This window comes from Quercus lobata, chromosome 5, assembly GCF_001633185.2.
Source record: "Quercus lobata isolate SW786 chromosome 5, ValleyOak3.0 Primary Assembly, whole genome shotgun sequence".
Taxonomy (NCBI): domain Eukaryota; kingdom Viridiplantae; phylum Streptophyta; class Magnoliopsida; order Fagales; family Fagaceae; genus Quercus; species Quercus lobata.
The window spans coordinates 85,997,839-86,025,100 of record NC_044908.1 but is presented as its reverse complement, the minus strand read 5'-3'; the positions used below and the strand labels follow the sequence as shown (position 1 = coordinate 86,025,100).

Genomic DNA, 27,262 nt, shown 5'->3' with positions numbered 1-27,262 from the left:
AACAAAAAGGTTACATCATCTTGTGGAAAATGACTCTCTTTACCATTCTCTTTTTTAGTCATCTTATCAAAACGTTTTTAATTTTTTAGAAAGGAAACTGAAAGCATTATTAAGAAGTAGGCAAATCTGCCTGGTCTTATCAAAACTTAGTATAGTTCACATGGTTGAATTGGCCAATGAATTGCAAATAATATTTTCTTTTCTAATGTCAATATTTTATATTTTTATGGCTACAAGAAGATATATTAACAAAACTTAAACGATTATCCAGGACAAACTCTTGAGGTTGACTAGGTCCCAACATTTGCCTCCTGACAACATATGTATAGTTTAACTCGTAGTAGGTGTAGCTTTTGTATTAGACTGTTGAGCCTATTGAAGATCACAAAACTACCCATACCCTCTCATTTATGTTCACTTCGTAGCCATATTCTAACTTTGGTGGGAAGTTCTTAACAAAAGTTATTGTAATTTCTTTATAAAAATTTGCATCCCAAAATCAGTATCCCACCTCTCTCTCTCTCTCTCAAAGTCTAAGGTGTACGTTTCAGTCGTGGACCACAGTACTTGCTGAGGAATGAATGCTAGAGGACAAGTGCTCACTCAAGCATTGGTTATAAGTCACAGTCTTGACTTTAGTTCTTTAATGTTGTCCCAATAGCCTTCATTAGTTGGTGGACATCCTAGGAGTGAACAAATATTTAACAGGCTGACCCAACCAAAAGAAATTAGAATAATAAACCTTTGTCACTAGGGCACTCTCTAATACTTGGTGTAGATTTTTCTGTATTAGGCGAGTTTCAGCCTGTTGAAGATAAAAAATTATTCTCAAGTTTAAGGCCTTGCAAACCCACAAATCTCCATTTGTTCCCCTCCATAGCCAAATCTATATTGGTGGGAAGTTCTTAACACAACAGTACTACATGTTTTGAGTACCATATATTTCATAAAGGTAGCTCTCTCTCTCTCTCATATATTCTAACATGTTTACAGTGAAATATATGGGATCACATAAGTGTTTTCTGCTATACACCATCTAAATGGTCAATTTCTAGATCTTTTTCGTATGTTGTTTGTCTATCACAGACTCTAATATTCTTTGCTGAAAAAATGTTCATTGTATCTATATATATGCATGATTATTTACTATCACAGACTCTAATAGTTACAAACAAAAGAGAAGAGAAGAGAAGAGAGTGGTGTCATTATCATCACTATAAAAGAGCTTTGCACATGCAGATTCAAATTAACTAAGAAAGAATGTGGAAGCTGAAGATAGGAGAGGGCAAAAATGACCCTTATCTTTTTAGTACAAATAACTTTGCGGGAAGACAAACATGGGAGTTTGACCCGGAGGCTGGCACACCAGAAGAGCGAGCTGAGGTTGAAGAGGCTCGTCAAAATTTCCACAAAAATCGACGTCAATTCCCGGCTTGCGGTGATCTTCTCTGGCGAATGCAGGTACCTTAAATTAATGATTTTTCGGTCATGCATGGTCAAAACATTTTTCTAATTGGTAGATTGGGCTAAATTTTGTAACTTTGGTATTGGTTTAAGTGTTGGTGATTTTGTTATATATTGGGCTTTTTTTTTTTTTTTTTTGAGTTTGCTATTTATAAGGGTGGCTAAGGGTAAAATTATTGAAGCAAAATACTAAATTAGTACCTATATGTACATACTAATATTTTTTATTTCAAGTTTTAGGTGGCCCAGAGCTCCCTAAAGCCAAAGAATGGCTTCGTCCCAACCCTAAGCACACATTTTGACATGACCCTGTGAATAATGATATGACCCGGCTCTTTAAATAATGATATAATCTGTCTTTATTTCATTCAACAACAATCTTACACAACACAACAATTTTAACAAATTCTTTAAGTATCTTGCTTCACCCCATCATGATGTGGTAATTAAAAAAGTCATTCATTATAGTTTTAGTTACATAACGTTCTTATTAAATCAAGTGACTTGTTTAAATAATATACATAGATATGGATAGTCTTATAAATTATTACGTAATTGATGGAAAAAAAGAGCTCTAATCATGTTTGATTTGGTATTATCAATTACTTACCTGATCAAGTATTTTGATATTAATGAGTTTCTGAAGTGTAAAATAATATTTGAAATTTTTCTTAGAAAAATACAACATAATTAAAAAAAAAAAGCTCATGTTAATGGATGCACTTAGAGTAATGCTTAATAAACCATAATAAGAAAGTTTTGACACAACTTTCATGCCAAATATAAAAAGTTGTCAACAATATTTATTATTTTATCATTTTTCCAATAAAGTGCTTTTAAAAATACTCCTTCTGTCCTAATTTGTTTGTTTTGTTTAAAAAGTCAAATTTTTTAAGGGAACATCATTTATTGTCTTATCTACCTTATAAAAATATATAAGTTTACAAAACTATCCTTAAATAAATTTATCAATTTTTTTAAAAAGAGTTATTCTTAATAATGCAACTAAAAAGGTGCCCCAATTAAATTAATTTTTTAAAATATTAGTTAGTTTTCTTTTCAAATAGTTTTGAAAATAAAGTAGGGGTATAATAGGAACATTAGTAAACTAATAATTTTTATTTTTAGAAACAGGATAATATTTTGGGACATCCCAAAATGGAATAGAGGATAAACAAACTAGGACAAAGGTAGTAGTTCTTAAACCAATGTTGGCTTTGGTTAACATATCCCTTAAAAAAAATTGTCAGGTTATTATTCCATCAACCACATATACAATACCACTAACATATCAGTTAACAATAAAACTTGTATAGTTTATTTTTAAAACTTGAAAGACTAATAACGTCTACTTAAAACTTGAAAAGCTAATTACGCTAACGGATAAATTCCAGGGATCTATAGTACAATTTCGTCTGAATTCTTTTTTCACTTCTTTCACAATGTTTAAGGTGACAAATCATAGTTAATGCAAAATTATTTTCACATAAAACTACTCGGTAAGGAAAAAAAAGAAAAAAAAAAGAAAAAAAAAAGAAAGAAACTGTGTAATTGGTTGCATATGTAATTATTATCATTATTTTGTCTAACTGGAGAAACCGAATTTTTGTTTAAAAAGCAAATGGAGAAAGTCTTAAATAACAGAGAAAGTCTTACCTAACCTTCAATATTTTGTTGGTGTTGATTGTTGACTCATTCTACAAGGAATCTAGGATGCCATTAATGCAATAGATAAATATATAACGCCATCCAATAGTTGTTTTTGCTTATTATCTGTACCCAATTTTGATCCAACCGAACCCGCTTGTTCGTAAAGTCTCATTATAAAATTTTAAATTTATAATTTTTATTGATATATTTTCAATATATGTTTGTGTACTAAAATTATATTAAATTTTCTATATCACAGATCCCTGAAAGTATTAATAAAACTTAATGTCCAATTCTCAAATATGAGTATTTTTAGCGTTGGATTAGATCTACTACCAAATTGAGCAGTTTTTAGTAAGTTAATTATATATATATATATATATATATTTTTTTTTTTTTTCTTTATAATTGACTTTTCTTTACTTGACATGTGATATTCTATTATTAAAGCTCTTTATATTTAAGCATGAGTTTGAATTTTTTTTTTTTTAAATTTAATTTTTTAGACTTATATGTTTATGTTCAACTTTTTATTACCTCTCTTTTGAAATACAAGTGACCTTTTACGATCTTTCAACATAAAATATGCAAATAAAATTTCAGCAAAAAGGTAATCCAAATGCAAACTTAGTTATTTTATAGGTGATTTAACTTTATTTTTTATTTTATGTATACCATGCAAAGGTATTTTATTTATTTATTATTTTTGTGAAATTATTTGACTAGTAGATTATTAGAATTAATTACCAAACTACAAACTTAAGGATTTATGTATTATTAAAGTTATTGGGTACTTTTCTTTTTATTTTATATAAATTGAAAGAAATTCGAACAAAGAGGTTAGAAAGTTTGTTAAAGTCTTTTTTATTTTTTTTTATTTAATGAAAATGAATACAAGTTATATTGAGTTAAGCTGACCAAAAAAATTAAAAAAAAAAAAAATTTAGGTCAGGGTTATAGATATAACAACTCACTTTAGATAAGTTTCTTACTCATATCCGATAGGGTCAAAACCAAACCCATACAATCTATTGTCATATATAAGTTATTAGTAATAGGGGTAATTACACTCCCCTCACTTGTGGTTTAAAAAAATTAACACTCCCCTCCTTTTTGTTTATATTAGTAAGGGGAGGATTTGACCTAGCTATCCTCAAGGTAAACCTGAATCCACTATCTTGAAAGAATCTAAGTTCATACAATAAGACTTACAAGCCCCCACGCTCGACTTATTATTGCTACCCACCATTAGAACTTACTAACATGACCACGTGCAAACTCCGAATCCACGGACTCCTTCTTTCTTGGATTCACCACCAGATACAAGCACACCCGCTTGTATTTTCTTTAAACTTCAATGGCAGCAATTGAGTTGATCATCAAGTTGTAGATAAAATCTCCTCCTTGAAAACCCTAAGTTTGTGTAAAGGAAAGCTCCTCTAGATCTCACAAGAGATTTACACAAATAGCAATATGAGCAACACTAAAACATGGTTAGGGTTTGCCTTTTATACTTAAGACAAATTAGAAAACCCTAAACGTTTTAAACAACTAGGGCTGAGTTGGAATTTTGCAGAAAAACGCATTCAGCCCGAGATTCGATCGATCGAGCCTAAGCTTCGATCGATTGAGCCAGGCCGAAATGCATAGTAACTTCTGCATCAGCTCGATTCCAACTTTACATAAAAGATACAACTTTGAGCAAGACTAAAACACTTCTAAACACATTGTTTTGATCATGGTTTGCCAACAATACACATTAGAGTTCTAAATACATAAATACCTAAGTCTTTAGAACCTAACAAACTCCTCCTTTGGCAATCCGTGACAAAACACAACTCGAAGCTCAAAGTTTACAAAGAAAAAGCCCTTTACACAAATAATGCTCATAAAACAAATTCAATCCTAACTACTATTCATCAGTTGCAAGTGTAGATAGCAACTCAATTGAATCAACCTGTATATTTCCTGAAACACTAAACAAAGCGCATAACCGCATGTGTGGAAAAAATACAAGTAAACAAAATAAATTCTTGATTTCAAATAACACACAATAAAGACATATATCAATGAAAAACTCATAAATATAAATCAATAAACAGTTGAAAAACAAGAAACAAATAAAGTAAAAAAAAACACTCCCCCTAACATGAATATTCCATCAGAAACATGGCAAGAGCTAAAAAGATAAAATACAATGTGAAGCACCTAGATATAATCTAAACTCCACAAGCCCCAACCAACAAAAATACACTTCCCCTGAAAACAAAAACTCTACAATGTACTCCCTCTTTTTGTGATGGAATGCGAAAGGGCAAACAAAAACCATCATCAAAAGGGAGGTGGTGTCGAAGAACGTCTAAACTGTGCCAACTCCGCACACAAAGCACGGATCTCATCGAGCACGGATCTCATCGAGCACATCCACCAAAATCTGTCCATGAGCTGCCTGAACGGTCAAGACATGATCCAACATACGTCGAATGTCTGAATCATCCGAAGTAGTTGATGGAGGAACATCAGCATCAGCACCATCAGATGTCTCAGCAGCATCAACACTTGTAGAAGAGGGAGGAGGGGGAATAGCACCAGATGACACACCTCTAAGATGCGAAGGAGCAACTCTCAAGTGAGCAGCCCTCTATCTAAGAAAGGTGGCACCTATGGGAGCAATAACATGAATAGGCTCACCAGAAGGGAAACCATCTAGACCCAGAAACAATAGAATCCTATGAATGAAAATAGGATGAATAAGCGCATGCCCTACGACAGAACTCCTATGAACCTCATTCAAAGAACGAAGGAACAGATGTGGGAAACTAATAGACGCATCAGAAACGAACGCATACAAAAACACACATCGCTCTAGAGGGATGGTGTAGAGATGAGAAATAGGCCACAATGAATGACATGCTATCCTAAAGAAAAGATAGGCAAACTCGGTAAGCTCAGCGGACGTGATCTGAGGATCAAAACCCCATTGGATAGACGACTCAGTGATGTATGACATGACAGCATCTAAGGGAGGAGACTTATCATAGGGATAGTCAAGTTCCCGAACAATCGGAACCCCAAGAACCTCAGCCACTACCCGAGGGATAATGGTGAACTCAACACCTCGTATCCAACTCCTGACAAGGGTGTTGGAATCATAGACGTGGCAAGAGAGATTCGAGAAGAACTCTCTAATTAGGACAGTCGGGGGTGGATGATCTATCTCTAAGAGAGGCACCCAACCTCTAGACTCAAAGTTAGCCCTAATAGCCGGAGCAATCTCATCTAAAATCACAGCACGGTCAGCCCAAATCTTACGCTTACAATTCAAAGTCTCAAAGGCCTCTTTGCTTTTATCATTCCTAAACACCTCACTCTTAGAGGCAGACTCAGAGGAAGTGGAAGGGGTCCTATGGGCTCTAGTTTTCCTAGGCATGGTGCTAGGATAAGGACCAAAACACAAAGCAAAGGAAGAAAAACAAAAAAAACACTAAGGGCAGACTGCAAGTTAACACAAAAAAATATAGAACAAAAATCTATATGATGCATGAACAATTTAAATGTAGTGATGCATGACCTAATGCAGTGTAATTAGGTTCAAAATTAGTTCAAGTTCACAAATTTAGCTTGAGCATAGAGTTTCTAACAAAAATCCCAAAATTTTGAAAAACCACTTGATCAATTTTGAAATAAATTGACGAATTGATCATCATACAAGATAGATTTCAGAAAAGAATGACCAAAAACATCAATTCAACAAGCCAATTCCATCAATTGAACCAATTTGAACAAAAAGCCCCAATTTGGATTCATAACAAACCCTAGAATTTTTGATTTTTCATAAAAGCCCAAATTGATCAAATTAACCAACATATATCATGAATATAACATTGTAGCAACAAAACCCATTGATCAAATTCATAAAACAAGGCTTGAATAATCAAAAATCCCAAAAAGAGTATAGTTCGAAAATTACCCAAAAAACCATGAAATTAATGCATGAAAATGTGAAAATAATGCAAAAGGAAGGGCAAAATAGACAAACCGGCTTAGGGAGAGAGAATCCTTGCAAGAAAAATGGAGGAAAATGACAAAAAATCTCAGTGGAGCCTTGCCAAGTCGGAGAGAGAGAAAAAAAATTTGAAAAAGTTATTTGAACAAGTCAAATCTGAGTTTTTAAAAACCTGATTCACGAGTTTCGATTGATCGAAAATCAGCTTCGATCGATCGAAATAGACAGAGGCTCATTAAAACATTTTTAAAAAAATTTCGATCGAACGAAAAATAGAATGGATCAATTGAAACGGGCAGAGGCTCACTAAATTTGAGAAAAAAAACACAGTTTTTGAAAAAATATTTAGGAACAACTCAAAGCATTGAAATTGAGGAACAAAATGCATGAGTATGTAATGATATGATTTTCAAAAACAAGAATTTAAGCCCAAAATTCCCAAAATTAAAATTTCTTCCATTCTCCATAAATTTTCAAGCATCAAATTAATTTTGCACAAAATTCAAGGTATTTGTAAAACTTGGTTGGTCAGACCATAAACACAGACAATAACATGTACAATGTTTAACAAAGAGTAACTTGTATAGTGTGTGCAACTAGCGAAAGTTTGAGATACATGTGAGGTGATATGTGAATAGCAATCAATCACAAAGTCTACAAAATTCATCACATAGAATATAAAAGAGACTATCACCTAAAGAGTTACATCATATAACTCCCACATCTCCTAGAACATAAGCTTGCAATCATGTAAGTTTCTTGAATTTATGCCTCATAATATACACACCAATTTTAATTCATTCAGAAACTTATTAAAAAGTCAGGATAACGTACACACCAATTTTAATTATGTGATTTGGCATCAAGCCTAATAGTACACACCAATTTTAAGTATTAAGCAATTAAACCGAGGCTTCACCTTATATTCTTTTTGTGCATGTGCTACATTTTCTCGAGCACAAAATCTTATGATATGCACTAAGGTGTTCATGATTGGCTAGTGAACAGTGGTGAGATGGTTATTTATGCATTTCTCTAAAAGATCAAGTCCGACAGTAAAAAACATGTGACTTCAAGATCAAGACAGAGTAATTAAAAACCACAAACATCTTTCCCACACAACATGCATTACAAAGTTTCAACTAGTAATGTGCAATAAGTAAGCTCATCAAAGCTAAACAAGGTATAAAAGACATGTTATGTGAAAATAAATTGACCAACTTTGTTCTTAAAAACTAAGAAAAATAGTACAAAATACAATGTGCTTCCTTTTTCTTCCCCTTTTTTTTTTAAAAGAAAAAAAACACGTAGAATGAAATGCATGAATGTTATGCAATGCAAATCCTAGAAAAAAAAAAAAAAAAAAAAAAAAAAAAAAAAAAAAAAAAAAAAAAAAAAACAAAACCAAAGAACAATGATCACAAAGGGTAGAGCAATGAAGCATAAGGACCATGTCAGAAAGACTCAGTTAGATCGAGTCTTTTGCATCCAAAACCTTTTAGATGCACCATGAGCGTTGGAGTTCTTATTCACATGAGAATGATTGCCAATTCCAGGATTGGAATAAAAGTTTAAAGCCTTTACCAATTCACCAATGAGTACCATAGGATCTTGTGCTTGAGGCACAGGTACTTTTGGTTTGTTTGCTTTCTTTGCAGCTTGCAGCTTGTAACAGTTTGGACGTATGTGTCCAGACTTTTCACAAAAATGACAAACCGATGCAGGTTTATCATGTGTCTTGTCCTTAGATAGGGTAGGCTTCTTAGGCTTAGACTCTTTCAGATCAACCCTAATCTTCCTAGATGATGAAACTTCTATGGGTTTGACAACCTCACTCACAGGGGGTTTGGCAGTTTCACTCACAATCCTACTCACAGAAGGTTCAGAAGAAGAAGAAGGGACAAAGTTTGTGGAATGGGGAGCAGACATAAAGATGCTTTCAACATAACCTAATCCAGATTTGTCAGAAGAAAACTTTTGAACACTCAACATTTGATCAAGTTTAGAACTAGCAGATCTAGCAACAGATAAATCAAGTTCCAAAGATTTAATTTTATCAAGCAAAAGCATATTCTTAGTTTTCACATTGTTCAAAAGTTCATTAGTATCAAACAGTTTTAAAAGCAAATTCTTCTTATCAAGCTCAAGAGATTCAATTTTCTTCAGGCCAAGTTCAACATTCATAGCATCCTTTGCGCAACAACTTTGCAAAGTTTATTATAGGTCTCTTGAAGATCTGCATCCTCAGAGAGTTCCCCATTAGAAGGGTTCTCTTCAATAGATATGCTCTCATTGACTACAGCAGTAGCAGTGAAAGTAATGAAGTTTCCATTCTCGTCACAATCAGAATCATTATCAGAAACTTCACCATCACAAAGGGTTATAGCCATAGCCTTACCCTTAGACTTCAAATAGGTAGGACATTCAGATTTCATGTGACCATACCATTGACATCCAAAATACTGAGAACCCAAAGAATTATTAGAAGATTGACCTACTTTTTATGTAGGTTTATCATTATTGTTAACCTTAGTGGGATCATGCTTCCTAAAGTTTTTAGGTTCAGCAGTGTTCGTGCCTCTTGCCTTTCTGTTACTATTCCTAAGAAAGTTTCTAAAGTTCTTGGTAAGGTAAGCAATCTCTGTAGTAGAGAGTTTATCATCAAATCCACCACCTTCAACATCATCAACTGACTTAAGAGCCATTGATTTGAATTTGGTAGTTTTGGGCAGGTCCAACTCATAAGATTGAAGAGATCCTACAAGCTCATCAACAGGGATGGAGTCCACATCCTTACTTTCAGTAATGGCAGTCACTTTGGGTTTAAAGTCTTCAGTTAAAGATCTAAGTATCTTCCTAACAATTTTAGATTGATCATAGATTTCATCCAAGTTAAAAGAAGAATTTACAATATCATTCAATTTAGCATATAATTCATCAAAATATTTATCATCAGACATCCTAATACTTTTAAATTTAGAAGTCAATTACTGCAATTTATTGATTTTGACAGCCTTTGTACCTTCATGCACAGTCTGGAGGATATTCCAAGCAGTATGAGCAACCTCAACATTAGAGATTCTCTTAAATTCCTCCATAGAAACAGTGTTAAAGATAGCATTCATAGCCTTACTATTGAACGCAACTGCTTCTTTTTGGGAAGTTTCCCACTCATTAACAGGAGTAGTGGGCTTCTCCCATCCGAATTCAGTGGAGTTCCAGACTCTCTCATCAATCGATTTCAGGAATGCTTTTATCCTTACTTTCCAATAAGCATAATTATTCCCATCAAAGTGAGGAGGAATAACTAGAGAGTGTCCGTGTTCCATGACAATAGGGGTCAAGGATCAGCTCAGTGATCAAAAGATCAACAACAAAATAGCTACCCGCTCTGATACCACTTGATAGTTTTAGACCCCTTAAAATACAATTGAATTAACTTAGGTTGTAAGGTTGAATTTATTCAACCATCTAATTGGCTTTATTCCGTGCCAAATTTGCTTGTAATTCAGCATTTAGTAACCCTGTATTTAGGTGGGTTTGATGTAAGGGTAGTGAGTGAGATAGAGTGAAGATTGCTCAAGAGTGTGCAAGAAAACAGAGACTCGCGGCTGGGCCTCGCGGGTGACTCGCGGCTGCAAGCCGCCAGACGCAGCACACGTGCCAAGCATGCTGGAAGGTGAACAGTCATGCAAGCTGGAGCACTACAGGACAAAACAGGACAACTAGCCATACGGTTATCTCGCGACTGGATCTCGTGACTTAGTCAAGCCGCGAGGTCAAGCCGCGAGCCACCCCTGTTTTGTTGAACCTAACGTTTCACATTCCTCTCCCACTCCAGTATAAATACCCCCTTTTACCCACGATTGTGAGAGAGCTTCCAGAGAGAATTTTGAGAGAGAAACCCTAAAGAAAAAACAATTTGATTCACCCACAATCTAAACGTTAGAGTCTCTTCAAATTCCTCAACTCTCTTCCTCTCCATTGTCAAATCCTTGAGAGGCATTATACCAAACCTGATTCTCACCATTATCATTACTGTGAGAGAGCTGTTTGGATTTCTGGGAAGCAGTTAGGAAGGAACCAATCTTCATTGGTTGATGCTACGGTCTAGTAGCGGAATCCGGGAAGCTAGAAAAGAAAAAGGTTCGGCGTAACCTCGTTGGAGCAAGAAGCTTAGAGGGCTTAGGTGCACTGGGTAGATTAGGCTTGGAGGGTCTATTGCTGTCCATGTATCCCAACTGTATTTTCTAGTGGATTGTTTACCGCTTGGAGGGCGACGGAGAGGTTTTACGCCGAGGGCTTCGGTTTCCTCTTCGATAACACATCGCGTGTTGTCTTTGTGTTTGCATCTTCCTTCCTCTCTATCTTTGTCTTTTTATTATCTGCTGTGGATTATATTTTGCTTTGGCTTAGATAGTTTTTAACCAATTCCATATTATAGCTTATGTTAAGTTTCCGCACACTTGTTGTTTGACATATTGCTTGAATTGGTTAAGTTGTTATTTGGGGGTCTAAACGTTCAAGGGTGTTTATCCACGTTTTTGAACTTTCAATTGGTATCAGAGCGGGTACACTGTTATTTGTTTCATTACCTTTGTGTGATCCTTGACTCCCTTTTGAGATGGATCGGTCTCAATCCCTAAATGCACTTCCATATTTTGATGGTAGTAATTATACTTTTTGGAAGGTTCGTATGAGAGCTTTTCTGTGTTCTATTGATGAATCTATTTGGGATGCTGTTGAGATTGGTTGGACCAGACCTGAGGCAGCCAAATCCACTTGGGATAAGACAGCACTTGCTGCATCTAATGCTAACAGTAAAGCACTCAATGCTATTTTCTGTGGTGTGTCTCCAGATGAATTTCACAGGATTTCTCATATTACCGTTGCCAAAGAAGCCTGGGAGATTTTGGAAACCACCTATGAAGGCACGAAGAAAGTGAAAGACACCAAGTTGCAAATGCTAACCACTCGGTTTGAGGAGCTCAAAATGAGTGAGGATGAGTCTTTTGACTCTTTCTATGGGAAGCTAAATGAGGTGGTTGTCAGTAAGTTCAACTTGGGGGAGAAAACGGAGGATTCAAAAATTGTAAGGAAGATCCTTCGATCATTGCCGGAAAGTTTTCGTGCTAAAGTGACAGCGATTGAAGAGAGCAAGGACCTTGATGACATCAAAGTATAGGAGCTGGTTGGTTCTCTATAGACTTATGAGATGTCGCTACCCAATCAACGGAAGAGTAAATCTCTTGCTCTTAAGACCATTAATGAGAAGGTGGAAGATCAAGACTCATCGGGAGAAGATGTAGTTGACAAAGATGTTGCATACCTTGTCAAAAATTTCAGAAAGTTCTTGAAATTCAAAAATAATGGCAAATTTGATGATAAAAGAAAATTCCAGAGTTTTGGAAGGGAGAAAAGGGAATTCAAAAAGAAAGATGGAAAAGAATCCCAACCTATACAAGGTGTAACTTGCTTTGAATGTAACGGGCATGGACACTTTAAGAAGGAATGTCCGAATTATTTGAAATCGAAAGGCAAAGTGTATGCCACGACATTGAGTGACTCGGATTCATCTGACTCAGAATCAGAAGAAAGCTGTGATGGAGAGGGGAACTATTCGGCTTTTATGACTATTGCTCATATTGAGTCTTCAGATGAGTTGAATCTGCTTGTATGAGACCTTGGAGAACATAGTGATGATGAATCACTAGGAATTGTTGAAGAATCAGATGTTGAAGAAGATGAAAGCACAGCAAATCTTCAAGAGAATTATAACTCACTCTTGGAGAAGTCGGGTGAGTACACAAGGGTGGCCAAGGCTGCTGTGAGAAAAATGAAGAAGGCAGAGGAGGACTACAAAAGTCTCCTAATCCGATATAGGGAGGCCAAATGTGAGATAGAAACATTGAATGGTGAGTTGTCCGAAGCTTACACAAAAGTGAGATTTCTTGAGAATGAGGTTGTGCAAGCAAATGCTAAAATAGAGAGGGTCACCACCAAGAAGCTAGATGATGTTATCTCATCTTAAAAGAGCTTTTCAGACAAATCCGGATTGGGATATATCGGAGGAAGTAGTTCATCTGGAAATGTCACTAAAAAAGTGAAGTTTGTAAAGGCCAAAGATCTAGTTGTAGATGACCTTACTGATGAGAAGCTCAAGGTGGAGGAGAAGAAGAATGTGGTGAACCAACGGATGTTGAATCCCCGTAATCAATCTGTGGGCAGGTCTGAATCTCGTGCCAAGTCACGCCCACGACCACAAAGAGGTCCTAGAGCAACTTATGTGTGTCATTATTGCGGACTTCAAGGGCATACTCGACCAAATTGCCAAAACCTGAGAGTAAAGAATAGTGCAACTCCTCAAAGGTCAGGAGGACCTAGAAATGATAGAAGAAATTGGGCAGGTAATCAATCTAGAGATCAGAATGGTGATCCCGGAATGATGAACGTGATGAAGATGATTAGTGCATTCACCAACTGCTTGGAAAGCTTCTCACGAAGGTTTGAAAGCCCTAACTCCCGTACCCAATCCTATAAGGAAATCACCCCAAACGCAAGTGATGTGTGGGTGAAAAAGGGTACTCATGCATAAGCATTACAACATATTCATGCATTAATACTTCCTATGCTTTGTGACAATGTTTGTTTGTTTGATTGCTGTTTTTGCTGTTGGTTGTTTGCTTGTCTTCTTGTGCATATTTTTAATTCTGTTTTATCAATCTTTTTGCTTTTAGTGTCAAAAATCCAAAAATCACATAAAAATTAGAAAATAAAAAAGCTTGATTGACGTTGTTGAGATTTTGTCTCAAAGCTTGTTTTGTCTTGTACCTTTGTGCTAATGTCTTTGTGCATTTTCGAGCATTTCTTGTTTTCATGCACTCATATCTCTGTGGGAGAAATCTTGAAATCTATGTGATTGTTGTAAATAGATCTTCAAACTTGTCATGAATGATTAGTGAATGGTTTTGTTGATCTTGAGACATGCATAGACTTGTGTCTATATATCTTCCCACTCTTTATTTTTGTTTTGCTAAAAAGAGCTCACCAAATGTAAATCTCCAAATGAAAAGAGATTTTGAGCTGCAAAAGCCTGTCGCACATTCTAGTATTCGACTAGGAAAAAGGGTAAGCGACTTTATATTGAAGAAAATGTTTATTCAAAAAGCCAAAGGCTTGTTCATTAAAGTGAAATGTCAAATATCACTCTCACAATGAGAGATGATTGCCTCAAAAGATCAAAAAGATCAAATGGTATGATTAAAAGTGGAGTCAAATGTAAAGCTCCAAATTATGTTGTCAAGTTTTGTGGGAGGTCATATATACATATTTCTATAATTGAGATGGGTCACATGATCTAGTGCTAATTGTGTATGTCTTGGTTGAATTGATCATTGAAACTTCACATTAGACTAAGGACTATCTCATTGTTGATATCCACACACAACACACAAGTTTATGTTCAATAAATGCCATATTTATTTGTGTGATTGTACTTGATGAAATGTGTTTTCACATGCTCAATCGTTGTTAATTCAAGCACAAAAAGATTTTTGAGTGTTTTAGGTGTTTTTGGAAAGTATTTTGTTTGAAAAATCTAAAAATTTCAAAAATCCAGTTTTGCCCTGTTTTGGCGGCTCAGTCGCGGGTATGTCAAGTCGCGAGCCTCAGTCGCGTCTTTGCGAGTCATTTTTAGCGACTTGTTCGCGAGTGGAAGGTCCAGTCGCGAGGGTTACTCAGAGATTTTCGCGGCTAAGCTCGTGACTCACTCGCGGGTAAACCTTCTAGTCGCGAAAAACACTTAGAAAAATTTTTCAAATTTTTGTCCTTAAGTGTTTTGGCGGCTTGAACTGGCGACTGTGTGGCGACTTAATCAAGTCGCGAAAAACGCGTGTTTGGCAGAAATAGGAGCAGTTTTTAAATCTTTTTCAGTTTTCCCTCGAACATTTGTGACTGTTCATCTTCTCTCTAAACTATCTCCCTCCCAAACACTCCGTGCTCCCATTTCCAATCTCCATTGTTGCATATTTTCTGCTCAAATTCTTCAAGTCACAGGTATGGGTTTTCAGTTTTGAACTCATTTCTACTTGATTTTGTGTTTTCCCCTTTGATCTTTCGCATATGTTTATGATTTAGAAATGGGTTTGTGTTTTGGCTGTTGTTCTTTGTTCATGCTTAGCTTGCGGATGCTGTTGCTAAAGTTTGTGTTGATCTTGGTTGTTTCCTTTTTGGTCTTCATCCTGTGCTTAGCTAAGTGTGTTTTTTATTTTATCTGATCTTGAGCTGTTGTGTTGTTTCAAAATGTTCCGTTTGATGATGTGTGTTTTACTGTGCTGAATGTGCATTTTCTATTATGTTAATCTGTTGGGAGCATCTGTTAGGTTCAAATTGCTGAGTGTGAGTCATGACATTTTTCCATTATATGTCTTAATGACATATATCTGCCTTTAGGATAGTCTCTATATCTACTGATTTTATTCTCCCCTGCATTCTCCATGTTGTTCTTGTGTTTCCTATTTTAGGCTTGTTTGTCCATATGGTTGATCTAAGTAACTTATTGTTTAAGTGTTCAAGTTCATTTGTGTGGCTGTAATCTCTTTGTTAATTACATGGTACTGACTAGGTCTACACATATATTGTTCTTTACTGTTGTGGCCTCTTCTGATTGTTCACAGATGGCTCCCTCACCTCCGAAGAAGAAAACTCCTGCAAAGAAGGCTGACAAAAGATTGAAAATGGATTCTAAACTGTTTAGGTCAGTTCAACACTTTGAGAGATACAAGGATAACTTCTTAAAAGCTGGAATTATTCAAGAAAGATTTGTAGATTTGGAGGACTTAAGACAAACCTTTATCCCCAGCTGTTTTGAAGGAAGAGGATGAGAAAAGCTTCTGAGTGATTTCCCTGTAGTGTGTGAACCCCTGATTAGGAAATTTTATTCAAATGTTGTGATAAAAGAGAATGAGTTAAGTTGCTAGGTTAGAGGTAAAGAATTCATTTTGGATGTACATGTCATTGATGATGTGCTAGGGCTTGAAGGATTAGAAGATTAAGAATTTATCAATTACAAGGATATGAGTGTTTCTATTGAAACAGTTCAACAAAGGATAGGTGGGCAGAGAGAAGGAAAATGTTTGAATACCACTGCCTTTCCAGTGGACATGAGGTGTCTAACAACAATCATGATGTTTAACCTCTATCCTATTAAGAAGTTGACTACAATCAACTGTGCTAGAGCAATTTTTCTGATGGATCTCAAAGAAAAGAATTTCATAGACATAAGTTCCCACATATATGACACCATTGTGGATGAGACAAGAACAACCTCTAGGCCAAAATTGATCTTTCCCAGTTTGCTAATGAGGATTTTTAGAAGGAAGGGTGTTCCAATCCCTCAAGACATCAGTCCCATGTCCACACCCTCTGCAATTAACAAGCTTACCTGCAAAAGGATAAGTGTTAGGCTTCCAGGAGAAGAAGATGAAGGTGATGAAGGAGAAGGTGTCCCAATGGAGACTGAAGCAGAGGCAGCAGGGCATGCATCAACTTCAACACCCAGGAGGAGTGGCAAAAGGTCTAGGGCATCAACTTCCTCAGATACACCTCCAGATGCTTTCCAAATCATTCTGGAACAACTTGATGGGATCAGAGAAGTCCAGTCTGAGCACTTTGAGAGGATGAGAGCCATGCAGGACCAGATTAATGTTTTGTCTGCAAAACTTGACAGCTTCACCACCTAGCCTGAACAGTGACCCTTTGGCCATTCCGGTCAAAAAGGGGGAGTGATAGACATGATCAGAGGGGGAGGATATTACCTAAGGGGGAGTGTCTTTACATTCTTCTTCAGTTTAAGTTTTCACTTTAAGTTGATATATTGTGTTTTGTAAACTGTTATTCAGGATGTTTTGTGTTTGTACCCATGTGCTTTTGTAAACTTTTAGGGTTTTTGTTTTGTGCATAGTTTGTAGGCTTTATGATATGTACCTTGCTTAATGCAACCTTTATGCTATGTTGAAATCAGTACTTTAATCTAAATGTCTTGCATTTTGATTTATGTATTGTCACTCTTGTGCCCTTGTAGGATTGTTCCTAGATGTATATACCTTGTGTATTATGCATTGATTGAGTGTTGAGCATACAAGTATCTTGCCTTGCGCTTGTTAACTTGTATGTCCTTGTGTTCATTCCAAGTGTGAATGAGACTGTGATCACTACCTTGTGGTGTTCACTTGGTTGATCAAGCCATGGTTCGTTTCTTAACTCCATCTTTGCTTGATCACTTATTGCCTGTTTCATATGCATTTTACGATTTTCTGCTTAACAATGATCAATGTATATTGTTGTGTTTCAGGAGTCTTATGTTCATATGATTCAAGTGCTTCACAGCTTCTAGAGTTAGGTGTGAGTGAGTTTTGTTCAACTGTTCCCAACTCACATGTTAAGTCTAGAGTCTGTTTTAGGGTTTTGTCACGGAATAGCCAAAGGGGGAGATTGTAAGGTTGAATTTATTCAACCGTCTAATTGGCTTTATTCCGTGCCAAATTTTCTTGTAATCCAGCATTTAGTAACCTTGTATTTAGGTGGGTTTGATGTAAGGGTAGTGAGTGAGATAGAGTAAAGATTGCTCAAGAGTGTGCAAGAAAACAGAGACTCGCGGTTGGGCCTCGCGGGTGACTCGCGGCTTCAAACCGCCAGACGCAGCACACGTGCCAAGCATGCTGGAAGGTGAACAGTCATGCAAGCTGGAGCACTACAGGACAAAACAGGACAACTGGCCATACGGTTATCTCGCGACTGGATCTCGTGACTTAGTCAAGCCCCGAGGTCAAGCCGCGAGCCACCCCTGTTTTGTTAAACCTGACGTTTCACATTCCTCTCCCACTCCAGTATAAATACCCCTTTTACCCACGATTGTGAGAGAGCTTCTAGAGAGAATTTTGAGAGAGAAACCCTAAAGAAAAACAAGATTGATTCACCCACAATCTATACATTAGAGTCTCTTCAAATTCCTCAACTTTCTTCCTCTCCATTGTCAAATCCTTGAGAGGCATTATACCAAACCTGATTCTCACCATTATCATTACTGTGAGAGAGCTGTTTGGATTTCTGGGAAGCAGTTAGGAAGGAACCAATCTTCATTGGTTGATGCTACGGTTTAGTAGCGGAATCCGGGAAGCTAGAAAAGAAAAAGGTTCGGCGCAACCTCGTTGGAGCAAGAAGCTTGGAGGGCTTAGGTGCACTGGGTAGATTAGGTTTGGAGGGTCTATTGTTGTCCATGTATCCCAACTGTATTTTCTAGTGGATTGTTTACCGCTTGGAGGGCAGCAGAGAGGTTTTACGCCGAGGGCTTTGGTTTCCTCTTCGATAACACATCGCGTGTTGTCTTTGTGTTTGCATCTTCCTTCCTTTCTATCTTTGCCTTTTTATTATCTGCTGTGGATTGTATTTTGCTTTGGCTTAGATAGTTTTTAACCAATTCCATATTATAGCTTATGTTAAGTTTCCGCACACTTGTTGTTTGACATATTGCTTGAATTGGTTAAGTTGTTATTTGGGGGTCTAAACGTTCAAGGGTGTTTATCCACGTTTTTGAACTTTCATAGGTAATTAGCCAAGTTGTTACTTAGTCCAATTTAACAAATCTAGGTTATCACAATCATAAAGATCATATCATGTAAAGTAGCGGAAAGATAAATAACACAAGATATGATTACCCAGGAAACCAAACCGGTAAAAACCTGGGGAGGATTTGACCTAGCTATCCTCAAGATAAACCTGAATCCACTATCTTGAAAGAATCGAAGTTTATACAGTAAGACTCACAAGCCCCCATGCTCGACTTCTTATTGCTACCCACCAGTAGAACTTACTGACAAGACCACGTGCATGCTCCGAATCCACGAACTCCTTCTTTCTTGGATTCACCACCAGATACAAGCACACCCGCTTATATTTTCTTTAAGCTTCAATGGCAGCAACTGAGTTGATCATTAAGTTGTAGATAAAATCTCCTCCTTGAAAACCCTAAGTTTGTGTAAAGGAAAGCTCCTTTAGATCTCATAAGAGATTTATACAAATAGTAATATGAGCAACACTAAAACGTGACTAGGGTTTGTCTTTTATACTTAGGACAAATTAGAAAACCCTAAAAGTTTTAAACAACTAGGGCTGAGTTGGAATTCTGCAGAAAAACGCATTTTACCCAAGATTCGATCGATTGAGCCTAAGCTTCGATCGATCGAGCCAGGCCGAAATGCATAGTAACTTCTGCATCAGCTTGATTCCAACCTTACATAAAAGATACAATTTTGAGCAAGACTAAAACACTTCTAAACACATTGTTTTGATCATGGTTTGCCAACAATACGCATTAGAGTTCTAAATACATAAATACCTAAGTCTTTAGAACCTAACAGAGTGTCATTTCCCCAAATATTAAAGTAGGGGAGTGTAATTACCCTTTCGTAAAACTATACAGTAAAATTTATTGTATCGCTAGAATCACTCTTTCACCAATAACCATATAACCGACATTATCTTCGCATTGCATGGGCATATAAATGTATAATTGGTACATGTGCATTTTGTTGATCTGTTTATTTTAGTTAAAGTATAATTATACTTAAAATTTTTTAAATGAACCCAAAATGATAAAAGAAAAATTTGTTAACAACCAAACACTAGACATAGAAGATCAAATTCAGATGGTTAATTGGATTTGAGATTTATTTTTGGTAGTGTAGAAGCCCAACGGGCTATAGGCCCAATGAACTTTACTTAAACTACATAAATATTACTTGCAAAATACTCTTATAACTAAATTTTGATTATCAATTTCAACATGGTATTACAGCTATATTTTCTCACTTGTCAAGATCAGCTTGTAGGCATCAACACTATATCCCATCCCATAGGATGCTTTCTTGATCTAGTTTCCAAACTTAAGGTTTCTTATCTTTCCTTTGAGTTTGCGGGGGCCGTTAGTATACAAGCCCAATGGCCTCTAGGTCCAATGTACTTTACTTGTACAACGTATTACTTGTACAATACACTTATGCTTGCACATATATAGAAAATTGATTCTCAATTCTAACAAGTTTCAACTATCATTTGATTGTATTTACACCAAAAAAATAAAAAAATAAAAAGAAGAAAAAGCCAACAACAACCACAACTCTCAGTATCTTCTATTAGCCACTTGGATTAGTTAATAGGTATTATTGATCAATGTTCATCAGACTAAAATTCTAGTATAATATAGTGCCCAAATTTATAAATGTTGTTTTGGTTGTTTATTTTATGAAATGAAACTCTATGGTATTAGTAGGCGATGCTAATGTTCACACTAATGTATTTTTAAGTTCAAAACTTCTAATGCCTTAGGAATATTTTTTTGCTAATGACGTAGGAATTATTAAAATAATTGCAGTTTTTGAGGGAGAAAAACTTCAAACAAACAATTCCCCTGGTTAAGATTGAAGATGGAGAGGAAATCACACATGAAAAGGCCACAAGTGCATTGAGGAGGGCTGTCCATTTCTATGCGGCCTTGCAGTCTTGTGATGGCCATTGGCCTGCTGAAAATGCTGGCCCCTTGTTTTTCCTTCCTCCTTTTGTGAGTTGCATCATTATCATTATTAATTTTTCAATATTTTCATTATCATTATAATTTGTCAAGTAAATATAAACCTCTAGAACAATGAAATTGTTCCAAATAACATCCTTGCTAGTGAACTATTTTGGCTTTCAGCTCGATATAACAACTATTGTTCTTTTATTTGATCCAAAAAATGCAGGTTTTATGTTTTTACATTACAGGACATATTAATACTGTCTTCCCAGCTGAGTATAAAGAGGAAATTCTTCGTTACATATACAATCATCAGGTATACATTCTTGAAAGTTTAAAATATTAACTGAATCAATGAGAATAGAGATTTTGCAAAATTTGTCATTTTTAAATTATTTATTTATTTTTGTTTTTAGTTTAAACTTCAAACATCATGTCTAGTAATTATGCTATAACTTTATCACATTTTAGAATGAAGATGGTGGATGGGGATTTTACATAGGAGGCCACAGCATCATGTTTTGCACAATTCTCAGCTACATTTGTATGCGAATACTTGGGGAAGGACCTGATGGTGGTCAAGACAATGCTTGTACAAGAGCAAGAAAATGGATCCTTGATCGCGATGGTGCAACACACATATCTTCTTGGGGAAAGTCCTGGCTTTCGGTATGACTATTTATTTGTGGAGATTAACATCAAATTAGAGTTAAATACTCAAAATAATTTATATTTTAAATTAAAATATAATCATATTTCTTTCACAATTTGGTTTCAAGTATTCACCATGCATGATGACTTTTTGTTGATAATTAACACTAGTATACAATGTCCTGTAAACTGTAGATACTTGGTGTGTTTGAATGGCGTGGAAGCAACCCAATGCCTCCGGAATTTTGGCTTCTTCCTCCATTTCTTCCCATGTATCCAGGTTTATACACTAGTGTCTTTTAAATCATTATTGCATGTGGAACCTTTCTAAGATCAGTTAAGTCACTGTTGAAACAGAGTTAGTACATTTGTTTGATGCCTTTGTCACTATAGAGGTTTAACATTCTTTTTAATGCACCAAATTCTAATTATAACATATCAATTTTGTGGTGCCTAAAATGCAGCCAAGATGTGGATCTATTGTCGGTCGGTGTACTTGCCTTTTTCATACTTATATGGGAGAAGGTTTGTTGGGCCAATCACACCTCTTATTCTTCAATTAAGGGAGGAACTTTACACTCAACCTTACAATGAAGTTAATTGGGCCAAAGCACGTCATCAATGCGCAAAGGTGAGTTTACATTTGACGAGGAGATAACACCATGAGAAGACTCCAATTGAAGGGTTAATAGAACATAGAAGGACATAACATGACCCAAAAGTTTAAGCCTGTAGGTTTGGATCCAATTATGTGATATTAACCACTCATTCTTGTCATTAGTATCTAATCTAGAAATTTAATATTTCGCTAACCATGTCACTCACACGTCAATATTCCAACAACCTTCATGGTTGATAATTGTGGAATGACATATACCATATAGTCCTTTAAATATATCTTTCAATGCATTGATTGTGGAAATTTTTTTTTTTGCTAATGTATTGATTATGGAAATCAATTACTACAGGAGGATATCTACTATCCGCATCCTTTGATACAAGATCTACTTTGGGATAGCCTTTACATATTAACTGAGCCTCTTCTCACTCGTTGGCCTTTAAATAAATTGGTTAGAGAAAAAGCTCTTCAAGCAGCAATGATGCTCATTCACTATGAAGATGAAGTCACTAGATATATTACCCATGGGGTTGTGGAAAAGGTAATGTGATTCTACAATGCCCTAGAAAAGCCATAGACATGGTTAATTTAGGCTATATAATATTCCTCCTAATGCCATTTGCATTGAACAGTCATTGTGTATGCTTGCTTGTTGGGTTGAAGATCCAGATGGGGATTCTTTTAAGAAACATCTTGCTAGGGTGAAAGAATACATATGGGTCGCTGAAGATGGAATCAAGGCACATGTTAGTACACATTTTATGCAAAACAATTACAGAACTTTTTACCTATCCATTTGCATGAATTGCTGACTTTGATATATGCAATTTGTGTGTAGAGTTTTGGTAGTCAATCGTGGGATGTGAGTTTTAGTATTCAAGCTCTTTTAGCTAGTGATCTCACTAATGAAATTGGACCGGTATTAAAGAAAGGGCATGAGTTCATAAAAAGATCCCAGGTTTGATTTTTAATTCTTAAATCATAAAAGTCTACATTTTTGCTTAGGAAAGTCGTTATCAATATGTCATTTGGAGTTATTGTGTTCCCCTTAAACAATGTAAAGGTTAGAGACAATCCTTCCGGAGACTTTAGAAAAATGCATCGTCACATTTCTAAAGGATCATGGACTTTCTCTGATCAAGATCATGGATTACAAGTTTCTGATTGCACTGCAGAATGTTTGAAGGTAAATAACTTTTTTTAATGCCTCTTCAAATTCTATTGTTGCTAGTTGTCCATAATCACCGTGTGACCAAATTCTCCTTTACTTCACAGTGCTGCTTGCTTTTTTCAATGATGCCACCTGAAGTTGTTAGTGAGAAAATGGAACTTGAGCGCTTGTTTGATGCTGTAAATATCCTACTTTATTTACAGGTGAGGATTAACTTTTCATAGAATGATAAATTACCACTTGTAGCAAAAACATATGCCCTTAGGAAGAGACAAATTTAATAGATTTTACCATTGTCAATTAATGGGAGTTAATTGTTACCATTTTCTAATTGCTATAATATCATTAAAAATTATTACTCTTACTAAAATCTTAAACAATTATGAATTGGTAAACTAATCATCTAACCATTAGTCTAACATAGTGTTGTATATTTTTGTTTGCTTATTTTGCATGCGTAGGCGTGAATAGGTAATACAAGCTAACATTGTTAAAGGTGGATCTAAAAGTGCCGAAAATTACTTGTTCAGATCTAGAGAGATTTGTTATCTAAGAATATTCTTCTTAAAAAACCAAAATTGTTTACAATTTTCAATATATATTATACGTTTTTAGACCCCTTAAACACAAATAGATTAACCTAGTTATTTAGCCAAGTGATTAACTTAGGTAAATTATTCAAATCTAGGTTAACACAAATAAATCATATCATTGAAACAGTGCAGAAAATAAAGAACACAAAAATATGATAACCTAAGAAAACCAAACCGGTAAAAAACCTGAGAAGGATTTAACCTAGCTATTCTCAAGGTAAAACAGATCCACTATGAAAGAATTGAAGTTTTATAGTAGCGACTTAGACCACTGACATCCTATTGCTACCTTGAGTAGAAAACTTACTACCACGACCATGTGACAGCTCCGAGTCCACGGACTACTTCTTTCTTGGATTCACAGCAACCACAAGTACTCCCACTTGTGTTTTCCTTTAAGCTCTTTATGCAGCAACTGAAATGATCACCAAGCTCTCAACATCAATCTTGATCTTGATAACCTTAAGTATGTATGAAGGCAAGCACCTCTAGATCTTACAAGAGATTCATATACATAGCATAAACAACAACAATAAAATGTGGTTAGGGTTTTTCCTTTTATACTTAAGGCAAAACATAAAACCCTACATGTCATATGGGCTTGGGTTGAGTTGGAAAATTCTGCAGAAAAATATTATGCACGAGCTTTGATCGATCGAGCCTTGCAAAAAGTGAATGGTAATTTTCTGCAATTACTTGATTCCAACTTTATAATAAACATACTTTGAGCAGCCTACTTCTAGACTCTAAATGTTGATCATAGTTTGCCAACATTACACATTGAAATTCTAATACATTTAGATCCTAAATCCTTAGAACCTAACATATATATATATAAACCCTCATCATCTTTTGAACTAACTCTGAAGTGACTTTGTTAATTTTTCTTTGTTTTACCTTTTTTATTTCTTTTTTTTTTGGTGGCTTGTTTCTTTACATATTTAATCATTACTCTCATGTTAATAATGTAGAGTAAGAATGGAGGTTTATCAGCTTGGGAGCCCGCAGGAGCTCAAGAGTGGTTAGAAGTTAGTACCTTAACATATTGAAGTGTCGTTGAAATGTTCATTTGAAAATTTATGCAGATATATTCAATCTTAATTATCATATATTAGTGGAAAAGTTATTACCTTTTTTTCCCTTCTAGTGGCTTAATCCCACAGAATTCTTTGAGGGTATTGTCGTTGAGCATGAGTATGTTGAGTGCACTGCATCATCAATCCAGGCTTTACTTTTGTTTAAGAAGTTGCACCCTGAGCACAGGGAAAAGGAGATTGAGAATTCCATTCAAAAAGCAGTCGGATACATTTTAGACATACAAATGCCTGATGGTTCTTGGTATGCTCATGTACTAGTTTACTCGATATTATTAGGCGTAAATGCACTTTTGGACTTCCCATTTTGGTCCCTATGGAATGCCATTCGAATATAAAATCTGAAGTTCCACGGTGGAAATTTGTTTGGTTTCACTAGCGAAACTAAGACATGCTTTCACTGTGTAGTAGATCTTTAAAAGAAAATTGACTACGTCAGCAATATATGTATATACATATATATATATATATAATATTTGCAGTGGGGGGTATGAATATAATGGCAGTTCTTGTTTTTTTAATTTTATCAGTTTAAATTAAAATTGAGAATTAATTTTTTTTGTAATTTTTTATTTATTTAAATGTTGATGTGGCATTTTTTAAAAATCAAATAAATTTATTATTATTATTTTATTAGTCTCAACAGCATTTAACATGCCAATAGTGTGCTTCGTTCGCTACATATGAATTTTTTGTTAGTAGGTTGATAACAGAGATCAAAATAGACATGGTTTTTATAATCAAGAACTAAAAAGTAGGGACAAAAACAAGAATCAGCCCAAAATGTAGTATCAAAAGTGCATTTACATCATATTGTTATTGTTATTATGTTCAGATAAATTACATGATGAATTTGAAACATTTGCTTACTATTATTGTTATCATAGTTTTATATATAGATGTAATACAAATCAATTACAAGATGAGACTTTGTTGTAGGTATGGAAATTGGGGAATTTGTTTTATGTATGGTACATGGTTTGCCCTTGGAGCATTAGTTGCTGTGGGCGAGACTTACAACAATTGTCCTGCTATACGAAAAGCTGTTGATTTTTTACTCAGAACACAAAAAGATGACGGTGGCTGGTCGGAGAGTCATCTTTCATGCCCAGAAAAGGTAGTGTTTAACCATGGATTTTGCTTTGAGCCTCTAAATTCTTTATCTTTTCATATTTTTAATATCTTTCATTACATCAATTTGGTTCAATGTGTTTTTGTAAATCAATGATTCAATTTAAAAAAAAAATTATATCCATTCTTGTTTTAAATGAGATTTTGTAGATGTTGTATAGATTCTTCCATCAAAATTAAAATTACAAATTCTCTATGCTTGGTCATAGATATATATACCTCTTGAAGGAAATCGATCAAATTTGGTACAAACTGCATGGGCAATGATGGGTCTTATTCATGCCAAACAGGTTAGTTTACGGTTTAAAAACATATATATCGTGTTATCGTATGCTTTTCTTGAATAATTATAAGAATAAAATTTTACTTGTAATAGGCTGAAAGAGACCCGACACCTCTTCATCGCGCAGCGAAGTTGATAATCAATACCCAATTGGAAAATGGCGATTTTCCTCAACAGGTGTCTTTGTTTAACATAACTACAAATAACAAATAGAAATATGAAAATTGACAAGAGCATAGATATCATTCTTCCATTGTGGAACGTTGTTTTTTCCCTTGTCTAATAATTTTACTTCCAATAATTTCTAATTAATCATTAATTACTTTGATGTGGCAGGAAGCCACAGGTGTCTACTTGAAAAACTGCATGTTGCACTATTCAGCATATAGAAATATTTTCCCATTGTGGGCTCTTGGAGAATACCGCAAGCATGTTCCATTGCCATCCAAAACTATATAACTAAGAGTGGCGTAGCGAGTTCTTATTTCTTTTACAATTATGTACCATTTACTTTTTTGTCTTACCCACCAGTACTTTATCTTTCTTTAGTAGCTATTAGTGTCTGCATAGAAGTTTATAATGGCTACCTAAATAAAATGGGAGTAAGGCCTACAATATTATATTGTACTAGTCGCGAACTTGCGCGCTGCATGTGATAAATTTTTTTAGGATGATCTTTTTGTTATTAATATTTGTCATGTTATCATGTCTCGAGTTGTGTTATATATGTATCACCAATATATAGTAGGATTCATGTTGACAGGAGCTTTAGCTTACAAAACTATATATTTTTTTATTAGAGATTACTATTTGGAAAAAAATGAGGATACCTTATAGTAGAATTGATTTTTTTTTTTTTGGAATATATATTCTACCATAATTAGTTGACTAATTTATACATTTTCAAGTCAATTGAACACATTTTGCATGTTACATGTAATTCCTTGTTTCCATAAGGGTAAGGTTCACAATCCCAATTATCCACTCCAATATTTTGGCATGCTTGGTTTTTTGGGATACGAAATGTGTT

At 35.2% G+C, this 27,262-nt stretch overlaps 1 protein-coding gene across 2 annotated transcripts; it reads left to right on the top strand.

The window, feature by feature from the left end:
* Positions 1-664: 664 nt before the first annotated feature.
* Positions 665-26,938, top strand: LOC115989779 (beta-amyrin synthase-like). Of its 2 annotated transcripts, none has more exons than XM_031113648.1 (18): positions 665-952; positions 1,240-1,461; positions 20,550-20,735; positions 20,917-21,006; positions 21,162-21,359; positions 21,537-21,621; positions 21,806-21,972; positions 22,310-22,501; positions 22,593-22,706; positions 22,799-22,918; positions 23,024-23,146; positions 23,236-23,334; positions 24,696-24,752; positions 24,872-25,062; positions 25,758-25,935; positions 26,159-26,239; positions 26,326-26,409; positions 26,569-26,938. In XM_031113648.1, the coding sequence occupies exons 2-18, from the start codon at positions 1,261-1,263 to the stop codon at positions 26,689-26,691; spliced, it is 2,289 nt and encodes a 762-aa protein (XP_030969508.1). In that variant the 5' UTR covers positions 665-952; positions 1,240-1,260; the 3' UTR covers positions 26,692-26,938. The 2 variants fall into 2 exon arrangements, with proteins under 2 accessions (XP_030969508.1, XP_030969507.1); XM_031113647.1 differs by having other exon boundaries at positions 1,156-1,461.
* Positions 26,939-27,262: the final 324 nt, after the last annotated feature.